This window comes from Rhea pennata, chromosome 2 (assembly GCF_028389875.1).
Source record: "Rhea pennata isolate bPtePen1 chromosome 2, bPtePen1.pri, whole genome shotgun sequence".
Classification (NCBI taxonomy): Eukaryota; Metazoa; Chordata; class Aves; order Rheiformes; family Rheidae; genus Rhea; species Rhea pennata.
The window spans coordinates 105,447,066-105,464,670 of record NC_084664.1 but is presented as its reverse complement, the minus strand read 5'-3'; the positions used below and the strand labels follow the sequence as shown (position 1 = coordinate 105,464,670).

At 34.4% G+C, this 17,605-nt stretch overlaps 1 protein-coding gene across 2 annotated transcripts in view; it reads right to left on the bottom strand.

Moving 5' to 3' along the window:
- Positions 1-17,605, bottom strand: part of TMX3 (thioredoxin related transmembrane protein 3) — a 29,560-nt gene that overhangs the window by 7,005 nt on the left and 4,950 nt on the right. Inside the window, exons 4-13 of one of the 2 annotated variants that reach the window (XM_062570070.1) lie at positions 16,794-16,917; positions 14,321-14,366; positions 13,380-13,460; positions 12,282-12,381; positions 11,964-12,041; positions 9,267-9,333; positions 7,292-7,390; positions 5,232-5,289; positions 4,265-4,318; positions 3,882-3,938 (exon numbers count right to left, since the gene is read on the bottom strand). In XM_062570070.1, the coding sequence (XP_062426054.1) occupies positions 3,882-3,938; positions 4,265-4,318; positions 5,232-5,289; positions 7,292-7,390; positions 9,267-9,333; positions 11,964-12,041; positions 12,282-12,381; positions 13,380-13,460; positions 14,321-14,366; positions 16,794-16,917 (764 nt within the window). Of the gene's footprint in view, positions 1-3,881; positions 3,939-4,264; positions 4,319-5,231; positions 5,290-7,291; positions 7,391-9,266; positions 9,334-11,963; positions 12,042-12,281; positions 12,382-13,379; positions 13,461-14,320; positions 14,367-16,793; positions 16,918-17,605 lie in introns of those variants that run through there. The other variant, XM_062570071.1, reaches the window with a different exon arrangement.

Below are 17,605 nucleotides of genomic sequence, written 5' to 3'. Positions count from 1 at the left end.
TGAACTTTACATGCATAAGCATTGTTTAGGGTCACAGAAACAAGAAAATTTAGGTTGGAAATGACTCTTGAGATAATCCAATTTACAGCTCAAAGCTGCACCAACTCCACAGAGCTGGTTTAGAAAAATTTATTACTGCACAAGTACATTGATCCACAAACAAGATCTAAAATACATTAAAAAGTCTTCTGCACCCTTTGCCAATTTTCTACAGAACTATTAATAATGTACTCAGACATTAGGTGTCTTTCCTTCACAGTAAAAGCACTGAAAACTTCATTTTTCTAATTTTCACTCTTGTCCAATAGTGACACATTCATGCACACTGCACATATCTAATATTTATGATGTTAACCTTAACTGTGGCAATCAGCCCATAATCAATTATTTCATTAAAATACTTATTATAAGTAATCATTCAAGGCTATATTTCTTAAAGCAATAAAAATGATTCAAAATTTTCTGGTATTTAAAATTTCAATTCAAAACTGTAAATATAAAATTTTAATACTTCACTGTAATACTGAAGTATTCAGCTTCTTTGGAGTTTAGAAAATCTTTCTGTGGATCTGCTGTGCAGACCAAATTCTTAAGTTGAAAGCATGGTGCATCTCAAAAAATAGAGAAACTAGAGAAATAACAAAATAATTTAATCCTTTCAATTGGATTTTTTCTTCAGCAATGAAAGCTTGCAAGATTTTTTTTTTTTTTTGTTCAAATACAACTTTTCTCTAGACATTTATATTCTCTACTTGTTAGGAAGAAACAAGACAGGGCAGGAGTCAGACCAAGTCAGGTGTTTGTGCAAGTGCCTACTAACAACTTATCAACATTTGGCCAAAATCTCTCATCCTAGCCAAAACAGAACAAGTTGTATTACTTGCAATTAAACAAGAATATGGAAAGGAAATTAATGTTCAGCAGTTTAACTCCCCACGTACACCAAATAGGGTTTGAATTGCATTTAGCAGTATGGCAACTGAGGTCTTCTCAACTTTCTGCAGAGCTACCAAAAGATGAACTCCACTTAAAAAATTTATATGCTATACAAAGATTCATGAAAATATTTGTTTCTTCTAAGAGCTGAAGAAGTAACAGTTCAGAGAGACCAAGACTTCAATTTCCAATGCTGCTAATGATGTTAAATACCCTAGCTTCCACAAAAATATATCCTTTCTTTCAGTAAGATACATTTTTTTTTTGCTTTTTACACACAGCTTTAGGTAATATCATTTTTAAACTAACAAAAGCATGTTCCTCCACTGCTGAAGCCAGTTAAATGATAACTTGTTTTAGTTATAGCCAAGTCCGTAAGTGTATTTCTGTCAAGAACTAACATAACCGTCTCCATGAATTATACACTGTTTTATTGTGTGAGAAGTAGAATTTGTTCTCATGTGTATTTACTACATTTAAAACATATATATATAAAATATATATAAAAATATGCATACATATACACACTGCAATAGATTTCTCACTTTGCAAGAGGCTGTTTTGCTCGTTTCCAGCTGCTGCCAGCTAGTGGAAAGCCGAAGCACTGACAATACAGTTTTACTCAAATTACTCAAGTAACCAGAAGAACTCCTACCTGTATTACTGAATATATTTTGCTGATTTCTACTCATCCTGGAAACATATAATTTTTGTTTATAAAATAAAGCTAAAGCCTGTGACTAGCTTAACAGAAATTGCTATATATTACAAATTATAAAATCAGGCATTTTGGAGAGTGACATTAAACAAAGCAGATGTGGTAATTGCTACAAGATCACTGCTGCTGTAAATGCCAGTTTTGTCTTCTCCTCCTTTTCCTCCCTTCTAGGGATCTCATCCTCCTGTCTCCCTTCTTTATACATCAGTTCCTGTATTCAGTAGAATACATAGGAAGACATTTAATTTTCTGATAAATTAGCAAAGTAACTTCCCTACTTACCTAGCCAAATTCTGCCAGGTAAACAGGCTCAAACAGCTCCGTATACAATCAGACAATTATAAGAGGCTACACAAAACAGGCAATAATTAAGTAAGGAGCGTCCCACTTTTGACAGCTATAAAAATCATAGAATCGTAGAATCGGTAAGGTTGGAAGGGACCTCTGGAGATCATCTAGTCCAACCTCCTGGCTCAGCAGGGTCACCTAGAGCATGTTAGACAGGGTCATGTCCAGGAGGGTTTTGAGTATCTCCAGAGAAGGAGACTCCACAGCCTCTCGGGGCAACCTGGTCCAGTGCTCCGTCACTCTCACAGGGAAGAAATTCCCCCTCACGGTCAGGCAGAACTTCCTGTGCTTCAATTGCTGCCCATTGCCTCTGCTCCTGTCACACGGGACAACTGAAAAGAGTTTGTCCCCATCCCCTTGACACCCTCCCTTCAGGTACTTGTACACATTGATAAGATCCCCCCTCAGTCTTCTCTTCCCCAGGCTGAAGAGGCCCAGCTCTCGCAGCCGTTCCTCATAGGGCAGGTGCTCCAGCCCTCTGATCATCTTTGTAGCCCTACGCTGCACTCTCTCCAGTAGCTCCATGTCTCTCTTGGACTGGGGAGCCCAGAACTGGACGCAGGACTCGAGACGAGGCCTCCCCAGGGCTGAATAGAGGGGCAGGATCACCTCCCTCGACCTGCTGGCAACATTCTTCCTAATGCACCCCAGGCTGCCATTGGCCTTCCTGGCCACAAGGGCACATTGCTGGCTCATGGTCAGTCTGTCATCCACCAGCACTCCGAGGTCCTTCTCTGCAGAGCTGCTTTCCAGTAGATCAGCCCCCAGCTTGTACTGGTGCCTAGGGTTATTTTTTCCTAGGTGCAGGACTCTGCACTTGCCCTTGTTGAACCTCATGAGGTTCCTCATTAGCTCAATCATGAGCTCAATCACACTGTTTAACTTCAATTGCAACATAGTCATTTTCAAACTACTTGTATTCAGATATTAATCTACATGTATGTCCACAGGAACACAGACATAGTACCTCCAGTGCCGTGATGAAGTTCCCAGGACTTTTAGCAGCACAAACACTTGCACAGTTTTAGAGTGCATTTGCAAATCTATCTGAATTAGTTAGGCTGACCTTGAAGTTTTCCTGCAGTCTTAGATTTAGCAAGCATGACAGCTGCAAGGCCAAATATGAGGGAACAGATACTGTGCAACACAGATAATGTCTAACACAGGTAGTGCATACTAGTGCAGAGCCTCAGGATCCCCAGGAGAGGGATTTGATCAATTCTCCCCTTACAGGGCTGGCATACTTATTCCCATTTCTCCCTTCCTTGAGGACAGAAGAGAACAAGTAGTCAACTGCAAATGCCAAGCAACTAAATATTTAATTATGTATTTTTTTAATAAGGATCACAATAAGGGCAGATGTTAGGCATTTTGTTAAACAACTTAAAATTTTTTGGAAAGTATTACTTTTTTGCATCAAGTGCAGATGACATCTATGTATTTTATAGTTCTACACAGAAGCATATTTCTGTGCATTTTAACATTCAAATTCATGGTGAAATCAGGAGTTTAAGGCATCTATTAATTAACTTATCCTCTCCTCTCCAAAATCACTCTTTAAAATACTGATTGATATCTACCTCTGTTCTTACAAAGTTCTCTTATCAGACCTCAGGTAATCACTAAACTTTCCTGAGAAAACATGGCTAATGAAGTAACAGCCACTTGCAATGAGTAGTCTTAGATATCTGCCAATAAGAATAAAACATGTCTCTCCAGAAATGAATACAAACATAGATAATACATAAGTATTATTAATATTTTCTGTACAAACTGAAGTAATTTATACAGGAATTCTTCAGAAGGTTTGCTTTATTTAAATACAATTAGTGACAAGTACAGGAAGATAGATAAATAATACTCAAATAAATTTACTTACTCCATTAGTAAGCTATTAATGTAATCATTTCCATCCATATGGCCAAATTGGAAATCCCTGGCAGAGATACAGTGAAAAGCACAACCATGAATCAAAAAACAAAGTAAGTTTCAGTATCAAAAGTTTTTCCTTAAATATTTTTCTTACAAGTGAAGACAACAGCATTCGCTGAATACACAGTATATTTTGAAAAACTGACCAGCTCAGAGAACAGGTAGTCTTCGAAAACATGACTGACGAAATTGTTTTATGAATGAATGAAATGGTATCATTAACATTAGCATATTAACAACAAAGCAAATACCATAACATTATTTTTATGTCAAAAGTCTGTCTTAGAAAGTTGTCCAGTTTAAGATGCTGTAGCACCACCATATACATACCTGTGAAAATGGTCCTGATAATCTCTAGCAACTTCCTGAATAATAGATTTTAATCTGAAGGAGAAGAAAAAAAAGTAACATTGATATGCAGGGTATATTCCACCAAAATCCAAAAGACATTTAGATTTCTGTAATAAGCAGGAACTAGCATCTCATCAGCAATTTCCTAGTTCCCCTAACACAAAACACCCTGTTACCTTGCTTGGTTTCTTGACGTTGAAAGGCTATCTAACTATTTAGCCTCAATCTGAGAGAAAGACAGACAGGCTGCCTCAATCCATCTATTTTTTTCTGAAAATACAGCATTGTGCTCTTGAATAAAAAAAAGACACAGAAATAGAAAAATAATATACATGGAACTTGAACAATATGTTCTTAGCTGATGGACATATGCAGTCAGAAAGGGAGTCAGAGAAGTGTTTTTCCAATCTCTTCAGCAATTTCTGACCCAGTTGAAAATAACTGCTTTGAATACAAGTTCCACAAATAACTAAAACAGGTAGGCATCAAATTAATTTTAACACAACTGAACTGAAGAATAATCTTTTGTATAAGCCTATTAAGTTTATCTCAGTTGTCTGAGCTCAAGCACTCTTTTCTGTATTAAAAGGTAACAAAATAGCTTTAAAATAAGCAATTCAATTACTGTCACAAAGATCAAAGATGCTTATTTCCTCCTGTGTCTCATAAATGACAAGAGCGAGAAAAGTGATAGAGAAACTACAATCAAACTCTCACTGAAAACTCACATGGACTATACAGCCACATACTGAGTAAAGTCAATAGGTTGAAGTCAGGTTGAAGTCCTAATTTGGAGATCATTCATAAGTTAAAACCTTCCATTTAATCTATCAATTTCTGAATAGTTAAAAAGTTTCACGAAATTTCCAAAATTCTATAAGCCAATAAAGTCTTCTGCCATACCAACATATTTTTCTCATAGTGCCACCAATACTCATTTCTGTACCTAGTATGTTCCACTGAAGAGTTTTTATCATCAATGACTGCAATAGCCACGAGTTTTCCTAAAATAACAAATAAAATACTTTAAAATCATTAAAAAAAAAATATACACACATTCTCTTATGGAAAATACTTCTAATCTGGAAGATCAAACAGGAATTAATTTCAAGTATTAAGCAACCTGGATGGCAAATAATCTCCTTTTCTTAATTAAGTTCCTATTTTCTTAAAATACTGAAATTAATACGTGGCTTAATGCAACATCTTTAGTATTCTATGAGAAGCATGGAAGAAAAAAGACAAAATACACAGTTCTCTATTTAAGCTGTGTATTTACACATACATAAATATGATGGAATGAAAAACTATTATATAATGGCAATTACAAACTAGTCCAAAGTGATCAAACCACAACTGTGTTGATTCATCGCCTTCTATTTTTGTTCAATATTCTTAAAAATTTGGAGTAGTGTTCTTACAGGAAGAAAAGGTAAGAATTTAGTGGCAGAGACAAGAATTCATTAAATCAGAAAGACAACTTCTTAGTTCAGTCCTCCTTCAGAGAAGCTTAGCTTTTTTAAGATCCTGCACACAGATTTATCAAGCAATCTCAAAGAACGTAACGAAGAGCAAACATTGGAATATACTGATCTTTTCAGGATTCAGTTCATGAAGTTTAGGTCATGAAGAAAATAAATGCCTTCTAAGGTGAACCAGATCAAAATATGTTACAAATGCTGACCAAATACTTTCCAAGTCATTCAGCTTTAGTTAAATAAGCAGATCTTTCCACAGTGTAGTGGGCAGCTGCATTAAGTAATGCCTCTACAGTTCAGAAAAGCATTTTGTTAAGTCTCCTTAGACTCCATGACTCACTTCCCACCAAGCCAATCCATTGCTCGGTGCCTCCTTATCACCATGCCAGAGGGAGCATTCCACTTGAGAACAGAAGCTCACAAATAACATAATGTTGACTGCATCAACATTGCCTTGTTTGAGTAAAACTTAAAAGTTTTGAGGGTAAGAACACTAATTCACTCAACCTTCTTTAAGTTTTCGCCTCCTTCCGTACTTTAAGCCTCACTTTTTGTTTTCTTCCAGGCTCTAAAACACTACATAGTAAATACACCAGGAGACAACATGACTTTTTCCAACTACTTTTTAGATTGAGAAGGAAAAAGTTGATGAATTCCAGAGACTGCGTAATTACATATAATTACATATAAAGATATTGAAAAGAAATGGTAGCATCTCTCTCACATTACTGAAGTAAGTTTTTTTGGGTAATTCAAGGAACTGGGAGACAAAAATGGAACAGTAAGAGATCAGCTACATTTAAACAATTTTTAACAGCAGTTCTGTAAATATATTTTAAAGGACATGTATAATAGTATTACCTTCACAAAAATGTAAGACTACACATTTCATCCTGAATACCTGAAAGAAGTCAACGTTGCACTGACTAAAATATTTCAGCTCCTATCTTTTTAAATGGAAAGTAGATTGTAATGTGCTTTGCTCCACAAAACTCAACACTTTTTTGCTTTTTTTTTTTACATGTGCACCTCAGAAGTAGATAAGTCATTTGCCAGAATTCACTTGGCTGTGAAGTTTTGACTGTAAAATTTTATTAGAACAAACTAAAGCATGTGACTTTGTCACACGTTCTTCTTTCTTCATCATACCCTTTCTAAAGATATCTGAAACCATTAAACATATCTAAGCATCACATTTAAACTCCTAAAATCAGCTGAAAAATTCCTTTTCCTTGTAGACATTTGAGGACTTTAATTAAGGTAGTAAAAATAATATGTTAAAAGTTTCACTCATTTTTTGTGACTCTTACAGGACTAGACAAAGTTGCATGTTGCAAAGAAAGGATTACTGTAGCTTTGGATGATGTCACAAATCAATAAAAAAGTCCCACAAACTTCAAACAACAAAAGACACCATCAACCTTATCAGATTAACTAACTTTGAGGTTTAAAAATATGTTTTCAATAATCTTTCATTTTGGTTAGTGTTTAAAAAATGCAGAAGAATTCAATGGCAGCAGCTTCTCACCCGTATCTCCAAGTTCGTACAACGTAAAGCCATCTACATTAAGATAACCTTGAAATCTTTCTCTGTTTATCCAGGATGACAGATCACCATCTTCATACTCTAAAAAAATTAAATAATGCTGAAGATTAAACACACATCTTGTCTTTAAAAACAAGCAAGCGAACAGAACTACCTCCCTTCCTTTTCGTAAATATTTCCAGTACTTTAGATGAAAATGTGAGATCGCATGAACACATTTATCTTCAGCTTCAGAATTTTTGACAGCACTTTATATTGTTAACTAAAGGCACGTATATTATAGCAGCTGGGTAGGAAAAGCTGGTTTAATACTTTTTGTTCCGCTCAAATCAAGGGTAAACATAACACTGTTCTAAGAGACATCTGTGACCCACTGCAGAAAAAAACAGTTTTAATCCCTATGTTTAAGAGCGTTCAAGTTTAAGAAAAAAAGAGATGCAAAAACACAGAAAGCAATACTGGTGAAAGTTCTTAAACAAAACAAAAGATCAAGAAAAGTAGATGCATCAATGTCAGTGTGAATATAAATAAGTACTTGCATATATCATTCCGAATCAGTTATACTGAATGCTATGATTTCAACTGCTAATTGTTGCAACCTGAAAAGATCTAATTCTAACCCATATCATTAAATCTTAATCACAAGTAAATAGGAAAAATGTGTGTCTGTGTGCACGCTTGTGCAATGAAAAAAGCAGAATAGTTTTCTGAGCAATACATTTTCAAATTCAAGTTTCAAATCAGAAATGAAAACCTTTATTTAATACATGTATGTCAGACTGGATGTATCTGTAAAGATTAAATCAAAACTAGATGTACTTGTAAATAAGTGCTGCATCTATAAACTAACTCATGGTATGTACATATATAGATTTAAGTATGTGCGTGTATGCATATAATATAGTATACAGAACATACAAGTACTTTATTCCACGCATATGCTTTTTTATAAAAGGTAAATGTACTGCTTTACAGCAATATTAAGAAATGCTACTGCTCTCAGGTGGCCATTCTATAGTTTGCAAGCTAAACACCACCACTCAAAATAGTTTATCCAGCTTCAACTGCATATGGACTGTTCCAGTGTCTATAGTCTTTATCCCCTTTACCTTTTTTTGAGAGAGATATTTTTTCTGGAAGGAAAAGAAACAGACTGAAAGATCAACTGTTCTGTGTATGCATAGTATGCACCATCAGTTACCTATGGAGATGTCATGTTGTCTGATCCTTTCCCACTACCAAAATACACGTAACAAGTGAGAAAGTTGCACATGCTCAATTCTGTCAATTATGTCCCTCTAATTTTTAATACTGGGAATAGAAGATGATCAGTTTCTTTCTCCTTCACGTTTCTGAAGGAAGATTTGCTGTACTAAGGAATCATTCCAAAGCACAAATACCTCAAACTGGACACATCTGAAAAGTCCAGATAACTTCAAGAGAGCTATGTCATGTTTAGGTAGAAAAACTGTTAGAAAAAAATCTGATTTAACTGTTTGGAACTGTAAACTCATCTATCAGAGAGGAAAGTTGTTCACTGTATCTGGATTTCTGCAGAGCTGATTTTGATGTGCAACTCCACTTCAGTAATGATTTTCATCTATTTTTTGTATTAAGGATTGGATTTGGGTAAGGGGTGAAAGAAAACTTTTATAGGTACATTAATGTCAGTGAAGCAGTAATGTGAAAAGCTGTTAAAAAATAATAAATTATCGCTTCTATTTCATTATCGCTAAGAAATGATTCTCTTTCTAATGCATTTTTTTGTTCCATAAGAAAATGCAGAACGGCATTAAATACCTAAGGTCTATTCAATTCTTCTCTATTCCTTAAGAGACTGTTACTTACTATCCCACCACACCCAACTTGACTGTCAAAGAATCCCACATGTTCTGGTTTTGGCTTCTCTTATATGCTTTCAGTATCTTGTCTGAAGGTGATGTACACTTTTACATACCATCATATACAAAGTAAGTTCCATCTTTGAAGACCACAACAGCAGGCAATTCAGGCAATGTCACATACTGAAAGAGAGGAGTTTTTCAGTTAAACCATGCATGATTAGAAAATTTTTAGACAAAGAAAGAAATCTTAAAATGTGTATAGCTAGTTCACAGTGAAATATCTTGAAGTACATTTAAACATTATTGGTCTCCTTTTATAAAAATAAATTTATTTGCCTCTACAATATCAAGAATTAACACAATGGAAAACCTATCTTTTGATAGGTAAGTATCACAGACTGTATCATGCAGTATTTTTACTCTTATCTGCACTAACATGAAGATTGGCTTATCAAACTTTCTTCTGTCTATACAGAAGAAAGAATTTGAAGGTTTCTTCATTCTTGTATTATTCTCTACTCCTAATTTGTGCTGTTGTCAATGTACTTGTAATACATCTGCAGTTATTTCTACTAAATGAACACTCAATAATATTGTGGAGTAAAAGAGTAATATTGATCATGTGCACCACTGTAAATCTGTGCTATTTCCTGTGCTTCAGGCTGATGAAAATATACTGACACTCTCATTCAGCACAAGGCTGCAAACAGCCCTGATTTAGGTAAACAGAGCAAATGTACGTATTATCATCCTAAACATAATATTAGGATTTAATTGGTCATCAGCATACTTTTATAAAAAGTACAAGATGTAGAAACCTTCGCTTTGCAACTTAAAAAAATTAAAAAAAAAAAAAAAAAAGTCATCTCATGGTTTCAGAAAGCCACTGGAAAAAAAAATACAATCCTGCCATGTATAATTTCCGTCATCTCATGGTTTCAGAAAGCCACTGAAAAAAACAGTCCTGCTATGTATAACTTCTGTTATCTCCTTTCTGCTTGCTAACGCTCTTGGTTAGAATTTTAAAAAATATATAGTTAAGAAAAGAACGTGTGGGAAGTTTAGTTTTGTTGACACTATTGGCTGAATTCTCTAATTTATTAATGTGTTGGGGAAAAATAAGAACAGTATTGTGAACATTTTTCCAATTGACATGCTTTCTGTAATCATTCTGCATTATCTTTCTCAGAAAAAAATGTGAAAGCAACAGGTTCATAATGTAACAGTTCATATTAATGAGAAAGAAGTAGGTAATTCTGAATGATGTTTTAATTCTTCTATTTCCTCAGCAAGCAGTTTAGCATCTTTTGAAGGGCAGACCAGTCCATGCAGAGCATAGTTTGCAAAAGATGCCTGAAACCTGGGACAAGATTATCTAAGATGGCAAAACAGATCTGATACTCTACACCTTGTCACATGAAACTTCATTATAACCAGTGTTTTCATAATATCTTCTTGCTGCTCTCCACAGAATATTGCAAATGATCACTATCTGAGTCATAGCAACATAAGTTTTTTCCCCCACAAGATATAAACAGCTACTGCTTGTATCACCATGATCACAAAATCTCAAACAGCTCCAGGCTTTACACTTTCCAGTGTGCAAGTGAATGTTACTTTTCTCAGTCAGCTGGGATAGCCTCCACATACTTCAACAGGAATATTTAAATGAAGGAAGTTTTTAACACAAAGCTTTTGGAAATCTAATAATACACTATTTATAGTGAGGTCAGTTCTACTTGTCAAGATGTAGAAAAAAAAAAAAATCACAGAAACAGAACGGAGGTTGGAAGGGACCTCTGGAGATCATCTAGTCCAACCTCCCTGCTCAAGCAGGGTCACCTACAGCACGTTGCCTAGGACCCTGTCCAGATGGCTTTTGAGCATCTACAAGGATGGAGACTCCACAACCTCTCTGGGGAACATGTTCCAGTGCTCTGTTACCTTCACAGTAAAGAAATTTTTCCTTATCTTCAGATGGAACTTCCCATATGTACATTTGTGCCTACTGCCTCTCATTCTATCATTTGGCACCACTGGGAAAAGTCTGGCTGCATCCAAAAAATGCAAGCGCATCACAAAAAAAGTTACGCTAGCTCTCACTCCACCAACTCCAAAAGAACATTTTCAAAGTCATGTGTCAGCAGACTCAGGTCCCACTTGGAGAAAAGAAATTAGAAAGCCTATTTTACTTCAGCACTTAGGCAATAATGGCTTAAAAATAGCACTGGCAACTTTTTCCACCCTTGTGATTTACTGCGAATGATTTCCTTATTACAGGACACCCCAAAGAGCAAGTGTGGGATTCTGCAGCTAGTAAACTGGATTACTTGATCCCAGGGCAGACTGGTGTTTTGATCAGCTGCATTACACAAGGTACAAAGAGCTAACCTTTCCACTGATGTCCCTAACTAGTAGGATAAGTTCTGCATATCTTCTATTTAAGTTTCTACCATTTTATTAATTTGACTGAACAAAACATTTGGCCGAAGTAGTAACAGTAATAACAGTTTAAATCCACAGCAAATGCGCAGTGCAGACAAGTTATTTGTTCCACTTCTAAGATGACTAGAGGCTAATATACTACCAGTTATGAAAAGTTTCATCAAATTAGATAGTAAAAGACTATACCATAACCTAAGTTCAGTTTGTACTCTTTACCCATTACAGACGTGAATATCAAACATTTCAATGTAATTAGTTTGGGATTTGTCAATGTTCTTTCCAAAAACAGATAGATCTCTATCTACAGAGATATAAATGTGGATTATGCCACATCAGTAGAAACAGTAGGAGCTGAAACATCTTACCTCAGATAGTACATCTTCTGAGGCAGAAAAAAAGTATGTATAAACAATTAGTTCTGAAGCAACTTCAATGTATTTTTCCTGCAAAAATATAAACATTTTTTTAAACATCTCAACTTTTAGTACAAGTCAATGGAAACCTTATGTTATAACAAAAGACTGTAAAAACAATTCAGTAATTATAAAGATAAGAATTTATTACAATATGTGTACTTTCTTCAGTCTTTCAACTATTACTTTCTCACCTGTTTTAAAAGATGTATTTTAAACTATATCTGTGAAGAGTCAAAAGAAATAACTTTATTTAATCAAGTTTCAAACCTTTAAAGGAGATTCCCCACCAACATACACGAAAAGTACAGGATGTCTCTTTTGCACATGCTCGAACATATGCTGGCTAGGAAGTGGTCTGATTAGAGGTCTGGGAGGGTAGGAAAGAAAAAAAAGAAAAAGAAAAAAGTCTCAGTTTCTTCTACAAGCTGCAAAAATCCAAATAAAGATCTTCAGGAACAAACCATACAGGTTTGTTACAATTCCCCAAAGTATATTAATTTGAATTTGCAATTTATTATTTAAGTTACAATTAAAAAAAAAAAAATCTCACCCAAAATAAACTCAAGAATTTCTCCTCAAGTAGCACCCTTTAATAAAATTCATATCTTAGTACAAAATACTGTTATGGTCTACTAAATATGCAAGCCATTTACCCACTGTAAAATCATCTGAGAAAGGAGTTTCTGAATGCAGGCACAGCCCTTGGGGAATGTGGTCTTAGAAATAAATATTCTTATAAATTTTTTGTAAGTTATTAGAGATCAATGCTATTCCTAGACTACAAGAGTTCGGAACAATAATTAATTTTTACGCATCCTTATGAATGCTTCTTAAGGATGAAAAAAAGAAATCTGAACTTTTTTCCTCCTCAAAGATTACCAATTATCAATCTATAAGTTTTGAGGCCATGGGCCACTGTTGGGAAGGAAGATAAAGTAAATGGAAATTGCTGCGAACAATTCTGTCAAACTGCCATATCTTTCAAGTTTCAAGGGTATGTTAAACAAATTTGTAAGAAAACTTGGATTATTAAATAAATTCTGCTTAGCACTGTTTTATATTATGCAATATTTGAGTTGGTGTTCTTTTCTTCTGGCTCCAGTGAGTTTCTAACGTCATTCGAAAATCGCTGGTTCTTGCACTGGAAACAAGGATTTCTGACCAATTACTCTCTGTATGCCTTCTGCCTGCCAATTAAGCATCACATTCGCATGAAACTAGTTTGTCTTCTTTAATCTAATGTTGGTTCTAATCTTGGAATCTATTTCAAGCCCATCTTTCTTTTACTTTCAGTTCAGCTTTAAAAAAAAAATCCTAATAAAGTTTTAAGTCACCAGAAATAGTCTAATGGAAGTGCATACTTACCCTGCTACTCTATTAGCAAATTCAATTATATCATCTTTGGTTCTAGGTCCTCTATAGTTGTACGCCAAATCACCTTTTAAGCTGAACAGAGGGGATAAGCAAAAAAAACAGAAAGAAAAAAAAATATTAAGATGACATATATATTTAAGAAGTGCAACAAACTAAACATACATCTGTAGAGAAAGTCTATTATATATTATGAATACTTTTTGCTAAAATAATAATCTGCTGGCAAAACAGTACATTCACAGTAAGTAGTGGTCAAAATTACTAGTATTTTATTTAACATGAGCTTAAATTGAACTATGCACAAATATTATGAGCAAGTCCATACAAAACTGCTACCTACTTCTGTTTTCCTAGAAATTTTATCCTTCACTGATTTTTCTAACTTAGTGAAATAAAAAAAAAGACAAATTCCTTGACAAACAACTGCTCTTACAATTTGCCCTATACAGTAATCACTAGTCTCATTTACACAAGATTTTCAGGAACAGCAAAGAGAAAAGAGAGGTAATTAAAAATAATAACATGTACTCAGCAACTCCCGAAACTTAGCTCAAAGACTCAGGTATGCATTTAGTGCCTGAACTGCTCTCAAGGCATCATTTTGTACATGAAATTCCTTTTAACAATAAATATATATACATATATTTAACAAAGTTGCATTAGAAAAAAAAATCAAAAGTTTAATTCTAAACTTGCTAACCTGCCTTTGTTTAAAATTTCAGTATTAGCAAGTGTCTTAATTAGAAACAAAGGATTCCAAAGCAAAAAGATAGTCCAGCAGAAATCAAAGACATTGTCTGTAAATTTTTTTTTATTATTTTTATTCATTTATTTATTTTGACATCATCTATACTTTTTTTTTTTTTCCTCTCCTTTTTAACCACATGAGATCACTGGTAGGAAAGCAAATAATTTAACAAGTATCAACTTACAGCTTAATTGTTGGATAACCTCGCACTCCAAATTCAGATGCAATACCTGAAAGACATTTATTAATGCTAAAGTGAACCAAGTCTCTCTTGCTCTTCTAGCCTAAGGTTTAAAGACAGTTTACTATTCAAGCCACAAACTAATGAAAAACCTACTACTTAGCTCAGTATGAATTATTTCACTTCTTTTCAGAAGTTACTATTATTAAGATATACCTCTAAACCTTGGGCTTCTCTCTGCATACAGCAGGCTCTCAAATTGAATGGTAAAAGTTAAACAGCGTAAGAGTCCACTAAATTGACACGTTAGGTCAGTTTCCACCAAAAGGTATTATGCATTTAATAGGTAGTACAAACTACTGTCTGGAAATAGCTGATGCAAGAAAAGCATAATGGATGTAGAATTTGTAATATTAATGCTTAAGAGATCTATCAACAAGAGACAATTTAATAAACACCTAAGCTACAGTAATGGTTAAGGACACAGAAATGCAATATTAAGCCACAGCAGTTACAGAAAAGTCAATCTGGCAATTGTACTCTGTAGAGGGCCACTCTTTCTAGGCAATCAGTTACTTACCTGCTGCTTACTAAAGCAGTAGAGAGTGAGACAATTATAGAACTTCCCACTCTCCCTTCACATATGCCCATCAATTTATCCACAGCTCTATAGCACACTGGATGTTTAAGAGTTTACGTCTTACTCCTCTCATTTGAGGGAGTAAGATTTGCAATCTTCCTTCTCATTGTCAGCGCAGCAATCTCCACCTTAAACTGTTAATTGTTTTACAGAAGTTAAAACAATTGATCTTTTTTTAAAAGCTAAAAATTTCCAATTTTAAATTCAGACAACGCCTGTGCAGTTCACTGGTTAATAAATAAATAAAAAGAAAACAGATTCCCACTCTCATAATTCACCAGAATTCAGTACTTTTAAGACAAACATTTTGAAGCTATCAACCACTTTCTAGAGCAGCAGATGTGAGAGGATTTGTATGCAAGGCTCTGCCAAGTCAAAAACTTAATTGCACAAAGCTACATACACAAATCAAATCCACCTACCAGTATCTTATTCAAATGATACTGATCTAAGAAATACAAACTAGGCTTAATTTGATTCTGATCCTGTCCTCTCATATCTGTATTTAGAAAAACTAGAATGTACTAAAACATGTATTAGAACACTCAATCACAAGAGCTGTTGATAGGCAGTTTATTTCTCCTTGTACAGCCTTTAAGCACAGTGAGGAATGCCTTGACAACTGCAGACTATGAAGATATCAATATTTTACATCCCATCTACTTACTAAAATCCTCTCGATATCATGGAAGTGGACTTATTTACATTACAGCTTTAGCTTGTTGATATGAAGAACACAATAAAGAAACAAAACAGCAATTACAATAGCCCCAAGAGTAATGCATTCCTGTTCCGATCACAGTCAGTGAATTTAAGACAAACCCACATGAAAATTCAACTGGTATCACAACTTTAGCAAGCACCTTCAACATGAACCACACAAGGTGAAATTTATGTGTTTTTAAAGAATAAGTTACATACACTAAATTGACAGTTGAGACAACAGCATTTTGATCTTGAAAGACCAAACTTCTGTTGTTACATGTAAACAAGGAGAAAGCGGAACATCACAGAAAAATATTCTGCATATCTTGCGCAAGAGTAATAAACCTTTATACCCAGCTTTAATAAGTACTGATTAATGACGTTACATTATCTCCCTCAGCCTTGCCCTTTTAAATATCCTCCTGGTTCAAGACAAATTAAAGTGAAATGAAAATAAACCAGTACATTAATACTACAATAGTATTACGCATACAACTATCTTACGTCTACTCAACTTCTTCTTCGAATACATGAAGCTTTTTTTCTTAAAATATCCTTGAGAATTAACAAATATGAAAAAGGTATCATCAAAAATGAACCTCAAAGTGTTTAAACATCTGAGATTGGTTCTTCAAGAAGACATATAGAGAAAATTGCAAGAAGCTGCCTTAACACTGATGTAATGACTTCACTGATTTCAGCAAGCTTTTGATGTAGTATCTTAAGGACTAATTACCTGAAAAGAGTAACAGTAAAAACACAAATACTTGTCCAACAGTAATACAATGGAGTAAAAAAAATTGAGTTGTTAGATTAGATGCTGTCAATAGAAGTGCTATGTAAAGATACTTGTACAAAACTATTCAAAAAAGCCTATCAAAAGTCGTATCTTTGAAAAGCATTTATCTTCCATTTGTCAGAAAGAATCCCCAACATGAAAGCAGGAACAAGCAAGAAAAAAAATTCACACTATAGCCTGCTATTACTTTTAAAGGGAACATAACCCTGAAGAGATGCTTCCCTAGTGACTACTTTAATATATTTGTTTATATGATAAAGAACAGAAGAGTAACTATAAAACAAGTTTTAAAGCTCAGGACATGAAATTTTCCCCAATCAAACCACACTTACTAGAAAAGGAAGTTGCATCCATCTTCCCAACTTTTACTGGAGAGCCCATGTTTTTCATTTCTATACCAACTTCATTCCACACAGGTTCCAATTTTTTGCAGTGGCCACACCAAGGAGCATAAAACTGATCAGCACGTAGATTGGATTTAAATAAAGAAAAAGAGAGGGAAAGACAAATGTTAATTTGAACTCTCAAACATGTAAACAAGAGTTATTTTCCAAGTGTGCTTTTCTTTATTCACAAGACTTAATAAAAATCCAAATTACTTAGCTGGAGTGGCAAACTGAGCTTTTATGATTTGATGCTATTTTTAATAATGAAAACAGAAGTCTAAAATTAATTCATTCAATTGCTGTACTAATATGCCATTTCTTATTTAAAATAGATTGTGTAGCAACATAAAAAAAAATACAGAACACTTCCCTTTATTATGAGAAGAGATGACAATCAATCTTAGCAAAGAAGTTCATATTCCTGAATATGGATTTTTTTCCTATTAGGAGAACACTATTATTTGAAAGTAAGTGAAATATATATATATTTTTTTTCTCCAAGATGCCCTCTAGAATTCAGTTTTTCAAACATTATTCTTATACAGGCATATTGTGAAATTTCACCAATCCCATTTTCTCAGAAACTAAACAGGTGGGAGCCTCCAATCCTCTCCATCTTTCTGCCTATCAATGGTCTTGCTGCAACACATCAGTGACATTAATAAGGAAGGTATCAGTATTTTGGTATATCAAGATCAGGTCATAACCTGGCAAAATTGGATTCTGTCTTCCTATACACTACTGATTAATTCTAAAAC